Source organism: Gymnoscopelus microlampas (assembly GCF_963454915.1).
Source record: "Gymnoscopelus microlampas genome assembly, chromosome: 20".
NCBI classification, from domain to species: Eukaryota; Metazoa; Chordata; class Actinopteri; order Myctophiformes; family Myctophidae; genus Gymnoscopelus; species Gymnoscopelus microlampas.
This window is the reverse complement of record NC_139957.1, coordinates 46105552-46113551: the sequence shown is the minus strand read 5'-3', so window position 1 is coordinate 46113551 and position 8000 is coordinate 46105552. Positions and strand designations below refer to the sequence as shown.

General features: G+C 41.0%; 1 protein-coding gene across 1 annotated transcript in view; it reads right to left on the bottom strand.

Annotated features, from left to right (window-relative positions):
- The window catches only part of LOC311036167 (isthmin-2-like), a 46866-nt gene extending 43470 nt beyond the window's left edge, over positions 1-3396 (bottom strand). The window contains exon 1 of the mRNA XM_084044694.1: positions 2634-3396. Within this exon, the coding sequence (XP_083900820.1) occupies positions 2634-2750 (117 nt within the window). The 5' untranslated portion in view covers positions 2751-3396. The remainder of the gene's footprint in view (positions 1-2633) is intronic.
- Between the last annotated feature and the right edge of the window lie 4604 nt (positions 3397-8000).

Genomic DNA, 8000 nt, shown 5'->3' with positions numbered 1-8000 from the left:
GGAGCTCAGGAGTTATTCTTTTCAGAAACACTCCCACAAAGAACACTGATTTGCGGCGGTGTGTAAATTGATAAAAAAGGAAAGGAAGGGAGCGAGGGAGAGAGGGAAGGAGGGAGAGAGCGTGGGGGAGTAAGGTTCATAAACCTTCCAGGGAAACTTTAAAGTAAGAAAGAATGATATGTCTGTTACACTGAGAGCCAAGGACAGAGAGAGAGAGAGAGAGAGAGAGAGAGACACAGAGACAAAGACAGAGACAGAGACAGAGACACACACACACACACACACACACACACACACACACACACACACACACACACACACACACACACACACACACACACACACACACACACACACACACACACACACACACACACACACACACACACACACACACACACACACACACACACACACACACACACAGAGAGAGCGAGAGAGAGACTGAGTCAGAGAGACAGACAGTGACAGGGAGATAGAGAGCGAGAGAGACAGAGACAGAGACAGAGAGAGACAGGGAGAGAGAGAGAGACAGGGAGATAGAGAGCGAGAGAGAGAGACAGACAGAGAGACAGAGACAGAGAGAGAGAGACAGAGAGAGAGAGACAGACAGAGAGAGAGTCTACCTGTCTCTCCATAGCCATACATCACTTGGTTATGGGACCTGATCTACAGAGTTTGGGGTTTCACTTCCTTGACCTCTCTATAAACTCCTGACAACACGTGGTTTTGTTACTGATATGTTCTCTCATTGGTTAAGAATAGCCTGGGGGGGGGGGGGGGGGGGGTTCTCACACTGTTTTTTAAAGGTAGGACAAGTGTTAGAATAAGTGTTCAATGAAATGTGGCAACCCACGAGAAAATGACAAAACACTTTTTGTTTTAACCATTTTTTATGTTTTCAATATCACTTTACCTACTGTACCTATACTACTGTAGCAGGGACCCCCTCTACATTGTATAAAAATGTGTTTCAGACTTTTGCTGCTCTTTTTTCCCTCTACACCTATAACTCTTTGCCAAAAAATAGCAGATCTACAAGCTCACAACGCCTCGCGCTGCGAGGCGTTGTGAGCTTGTAGATCTGCTATTTTTGGCTAAAGTGTTCCTCAGAAAAGGGACGCTTAGGGTTCCTTTTTTTTCTCCACTGTTTTGTTTATTTCAAGATTCAGAGAAATAGACAAGAATATGCACACTTACAGTAGGGTTGCTTTAGGGGGGGTTCTAAATGGACCCTTACAGGTCTGTCACTCTGAGAGTGTACAAATGATACAAATGACATGTTCTAAATCTCTTATGAGTTATGATGATGACTCACAAATGTTCTTACAAACAGTTATAGAACCACCGGCCAAGAGCAAGCTGTGATTCTCAAAAGGTTCAATTTCAAGGATGCCCAATTTGATATGGATTATAGGCTATGGGCCCCTATGTGATAACAGGCCTAAGTATTTACTTCTTTTCTGTTAATCTCTGGGTCCACAATTTAAGAACATTCTTATATATTATTGTTATTATTATGTATTTTTTTCGATTCAATTGGTCTGATGTGTTCTTCTGTCATTTGGTCCAGAATCCCCTTCATCTATGTAGATAAGACTGGAACCACACTCTACTTGCAATAATGCAATAATGGTGAAAATGTGTACACATATCTATAATTTAGCTGCATGGGGACCCCCTGGGGGTCCCTGTTTTCATTATTTTGTTCTGATTTGATCTTTCTTGTTCTCCTTTCTTTGTTTATGTCGCCCCTCAAACGGATTATTTTTGCTCCTTCATCTGAGTGTCTGAAACCCTTCACTCTCTCTGAGCTTTATGACGTTAATGGTTTTATTACAAATACAAGTATTCTTAAAAAGATAAATCTGTGATACAAAGACATCAGCCTGTTAGCCTATCAGAGGAAATGGATCCACCTGATCCCTCCATGCAGATGATTAGAGACTCAATGGAACAGATGGAGAGATGATAAGGAGCTCAAACATCTCCACCTCTTCATTAATAGAGTTCATTAGATTCATCCTCATTTCATTTAAGTGGTGAGTGGTGGGAAAAGTACTATTTTTTGTTTTTACTTAAGTAAAAGTATACTGCAATGTAGAAATACTCTGTTACAAGTAGCCTAAACGTCAGGAATTTAAAATGTTTGAATTTAAAAGTAATTATGCAGAATGTCCCATTACCCAGTTTTCAAATGTATAAAAATCATACAAATGATTCATACAGAGTGTACAAATGGAACCAAATGGACCCTAACGGGTCCATTTGGTTCCATTTGTACACTCTCAGAGTTAATCATTAACATTGATTTTACAATATGAATTGGGGTCCCAGAGATAGAAATGCCATTTAATGGGGGTCCGTAGCCTAATGCACGTCAAACTGGGGGTCCTTAAATTATACAATGATTGAGAATCACTGCTAGAGCCGTACAAACCTTCTCTTATGGGGGTCCCTGGCTTATCTTTACAAATGGGGGTCCGCGGGCTAATAAGTGTCAATTTGGGGGTCCTTGACATGAAACAAAGTTTGAGAAGCACTGGCCTAAAGTACTTGAGTATATGTACTTAGTTACTTTACATCACTGTCCACATAAACAACGTTAAATAAATAAATGTGTTTTTTTTTACCTCGACTGTATCGACGCTCCGGTGGATCCTGGAGGGAAAGCCCTGGATGGTCAGGACCCTCAGAGCCAGGATGAGAAGAGAGAGAGACCCCCAACTCATCCCCCTCATCCTCATCATGATGGGACAGCAGTCTATAGGGCTTTGAGATCGATTTAAAATCCACACAAAAATGTGTCCAGGATGAAGAAACAGATCAGATCCTCCTTTATGAAGTTTAAGCCGTTATCCTGGAGGGGTTTGTCCACAGATGAAGAGGTGTTTATAGAGGAACCTGCAGAGATGTTCGGCTGGCTGGCTGTCTCCTCCTGTGAACAATTCCTCTGCGCTGTCAGGAGGACTCGTGTGAAAATAGTGCGCGTTTGTTTGTTTGCGTGCGTGCGTGCGTCCCCACCGTGCGCTCCTCCAGCGCCGTGGTCAGTGGAGGAGATCTGGTGTGGTGTGGAGATCTGGTGTGGCGTGGGGATCTTGACGCGTGGAGAGATCTGGCGCGTGCGGAGATCTCCACAACACTGGCGTCGTTTCAACTGGATCTGCTGTCCTGGTGAAGATCTGCTGTCATCCTCATCCTCCTCCTCCTCATCATCATGTCATTACATCCCAGCCTATAAACCAGAGAACAGAGAGAGGAGGAGATCTGTTATTCCTTCTTGGATCCACTACGTTAATCTCTCCACACAGATCCGTTAACGCGTTGAAAGTTAAAGCGATCAGGTTCTCCAGGCTATTAGACTGTAGATGACAGTTTGTTCTAATAAACCTTTTACAGTTGAAGAGCCACTCGTGGTGATAAAAATAAATCCTTTGTGTGCGTTTTTAAAAGATGATCAGAATGTAGATGTTCTTCTCTTTATCTTCTCTTTAATAAAGCATCATAACGTAGATGTTCTTCTAAAGTCCTCTCTCTACCTTCTCCTCCAGTCTTTAATAAAGTAGATGTTTCTCCTCATGAAGCTTCAGACACAGAGACGCGTCTGAATGAGAAGCTTTTAGGATCCTTTACATTCCGGACTGCAGCCTGAATGACAGCCTGTGTGTGTGTGTGTGTGTGTGTGTGTGTGTGTGTGTGTGTGTGTGTGTGTGTGTGTGTGTGTGTGTGTGTGTGTGTGTGTGTGTGTGTGCGTGTGTGCGTGTGCGTGTGTGTGGCTCTGTTACGGTTCCCCTGCTGAAGGAGGTCCCTCCTCCCTCCACCTTCACTGATGACGCAACGGAGGGAGGGGGGGGGGGGTGTTCAGGGGTCGCAGGGGTCCATCATCAGACTAGAAGGACAGATAGAACACAGAGGTTCTTTAAGGTAACATATAGGTGGCTCTAACATGTAAAACTGGATGTTTTGTCCAAAATGTTAAAAAAATATATATATATATTTGAAAAATGGTCCTAAGTTATACATGTGATGGTACATTATAATAATAATAATAATAATAATGATACAAGTAATATAAAGTATACTTGATGTGAACAGGCACGGTACATCATTATAATAATAGTAATAATTATAATAATAATAATAAAAATAATAATGTAAAATATATGTGAACAACATGCACAGTAGGCCTACATCATAATCAGACTTAATTTTATCCTTCAACTTATTATTTATGCCCCAGAATGACTGGATAGGCTATACAGGTTTTGTAGCAATTTGTTGCAATAAAATATGAGAACCACTGAAATAGACAATATTTTCAGTGTAAATCGTGTTACATTGCCAGCTTGTCGATCTGCAAAAGCTTTCCCTACAATACCTGCTGCTATATTTGAGTTGGGGTGAGTGACCACTCAGTGGATTGACCAGTAAAAACCACTGACCCTACAGTACTAGGCTGTCATTGAAACAGATTAGAACTGACTGTGCTGACCTCTAGTGGTGAACATTGGCATTGACACTGTCCACAACCAGCCTGATGAAATGTCACACACTGAATGTGTTTACAACAAGCAGGAGTGGATACTTTTTTTTTTTTTTTTTTAATAAGCTATACCACATTATGAAATTACGCTATAAGTAAAACGCCTGTTTTAAAAATTTTACTTGAATAAAAGTACAAAAGTATTGGCATCAACATAATACTTACAGTACAAAAGCAAAAGTACTAAAATGTTTAAAAATCTGTCAAATTTGTCTAAAATAGCTGATCTACAATCAAGCTCAAGCTCAGAACACATTGTGAGCTTGTAGATCAGCTATTTTTGAATAGCCGAAGTATATTTTGTTATACATACATCTATTACCTAAATATCTAAATATGCAAAGTAACTTGTAACTACAGCAAATTACTTTAGTGGAGTAAAAAGTACAATATTTGCCTCTGAGATATAGTGGAAGTACAAAGGATCAAAACATGACAATGAAGTCAAGTAAATGTACCTCAAAACTGCACTTAAGTACAGTACCTCAGTACATTTACTTGGTTACTTACCACCACTGGCAATAAGATGATGTGAACTATAAAGAAGTGCTAAACTTGACACCTGCAGACTACTTTTTATTAGTGTGTGGTGTTACCATTCACAACTCTACTGTAAACACTGTTATTGTCTCAAATACTTTTACAACTCTACTGTAAACACTGTTAAATACATTTACAACTCTACTGTAAGCACTGTTACTGTCTCAAACACATTCACAGGCCCAAGATTAACAAAGAAAACAACCAATTAACAGTGGTGGAAAAAGTACTCATCTGTTTTACTTAAGTAAATAATTTGAGTACTTTTTCCACCATTGCTATGGTGTGACTGTCACTCCTTCATGGGTCTGTGAGACACAGATGACCTTAGTGTTGACCTGGTGACCTGAAGCTCTACATTGTTCTGTCTGTGTTCCATTCATTCATGAGACTGTTTACCTCGTTTACTTAGTCAACTAGAGCAGTGGTTCTCAAACCTTTTCATGTCAAGGACCCCCAGGGACCCTCCATCTCAAAATATTTTGTTCCAGGGACCCCCCAGAAGCAAAGATTTGAGTTACAAATGTTCGCTTTAAAAAAATACATATTCAAAGATTTGCACACATTTACACGATTTTTGAATAGCCAAAGTATAAAAGGTCATAATTATTCTGATGCTATATTTACACATTTTGCTGGGGACCCCCTGGAACCCCCTCAAGTACCCCTGGGGGTCCCCGGACCCCACTTTGAGAACCAATGAACTAGAGCAGTGGTTCTCAAGCTTTTCAGGCTGTGACCCCCCCAATACAATCATATTTGAACTGAGCCCCCCCCCCCGCCCCCCACAATAACCAATATAATCATATTTGAACTGAGCCCCCCCCCCCCCCCCCCCACAATAACCAATATAATCATATTTGAACTGAGGACCCCCACAATAACCAATATAATCATATTTGAACTGAGGACCCCCACAATAACCAATATAATCATATTTGAACTGAGGACCCCCCCCCCCCACAATAACCAATATAATCATATTTGAACTGAGGACCCCCACAATAACCAATATAATCATATTTGAACTGAGGACCCCCCCCCCCACAATAACCAATATAATCATATTTGAACTGAGGACCGACCCACCCTGACAAGCACTTGGAATTGTAGGAACTGAGCTGATCTACAAGCTCACTACACTCACTAGTCACTGTGCGCTTTAATGTCATCTGGGGACCCCCCAAAAAATTGCATGTGGCGACCCCCCTGGGGGTCCCCACCCACAGGTTGAGAAGGCACTACATTGTCTTATTTATGTGAGCGTTTACGTTGTGTTTGTTGACCACAGGTCATGTTGGTTGACCACAGGTCATGTTGGTTGACCACAGGTCATGTTGGTTGACCACAGGTCATGTTGGTTGACCGGAGGTCTTGCTTTCTCTGCTTCCCTGTGATCTAACACGTGTTCCTGATGTCTCTCTGGATAACACTGTTTGGTTAAAACGCCCATAACATCGTAAACTGTTCATTTGTCTTTTATTCTAGGACAGGGGTCTTCAACAGGGGGTCCGGGGACCCCTGGGGAGTCCTCAGAGTGACTACAGGGGGTCGGCCAAATCTTTGTGTGATAGGATTTTTTTTTTACCTTAACCACTTGAACCCTAGCATCCCTTTTCTGAGGAGAACTTTGGCCAAAAATAGCAGATCTACAAGCTCACAACGCCTCGCGCTGCGAGGCGTTGTGAGCTTGTAGATCGGCTATTTTCGGCAAAGAGGCTATAGGTGTAGAGGGAAAAAAGAGCAGACCACGTAAAGAAAAAATGTTGAATCTGAAACTTTTTAATATACGATATTGAGGGGGGGTCCCTGCTTCATCTCTCTCTCAGCTAGGGCCTGAAAACGTTGAAGACCCCTGCTCTAGGAAAACAGCAATGCCCCCCAATCAGCCCTGATAATGTTATCAACTTTTCTCTTCAAGTAAAAGGCCTTATAGTTTGTGATAAAGTACAGAGTAACACATTTTAAACAGAATGAAGATATATAGAATATGAGGATACTACACGTTTTGACATGATCCACACAAGCCTTAGTATGGTAACTAGACGACAAAAACAACTGTAAATTGTCAGAATGTTTGCGATTTGGGACTTAATGTTTTAAGAGGAAGAAAAATGATTCAAGTGTCTATGCTTAACTGCAGTGAAATAGCACTTACTGTACCGTCAAACACAAACTAACACATGTTAACATCCTGGATCAGTGGTGTAAAGTAACTAAGTACATTTACTCAAGTACTGTACTTAAGTCAAATTTTCAGTACTTTTACTTCTACTCCACTACATCTTAGAGGCAAATATTGTACTTTTACTCCACTACAATTATTTGAAAACTTTAGTTACTTTGTAGATTTTGATTATTATCACAAAATATTCATTAACCACTTCAACCCAACATTTCGGCCAAATGAAAATAGCAGATTCTACAAGCTCACAATGCGTCGCATTGTGAGCTTGTAGATCTGCTGTTTTCAAAATGTTTATACATTTGAAAACTTGTGAAATGGGACATTCTGCATGATGAGTACTTTCACTTTTGGTACTTTAAGTACATTCTGATGCCAATACTTTTTGTTTGCTTTAAAAAAATGTTGATTACCAGACTTGTCCACACTTGTAACAGAGTATTTCTACGTTGCAGTATTGATACGTTTACTTAAGTAAAACAAGTGAGTACTTTTACCACCACTGTCCTGGATGAGCTGATCCACAAACTATGGATGGAGACTCACTGGTCCGTCTTCCAACTCTTCTCTCATAAGAGGCCAAAGGACGACCTGACAGCTCTCCTCTCCTTGTTAAAACTGTGTGGAAACAAACAGAGAATACTCTCCATGCACAGCAGCCATATTGGAAACAAACTGGGCCTCTTCCTTACTTCCTTCACAGGTGTTACCAATGATACTGATGAAGGCTCT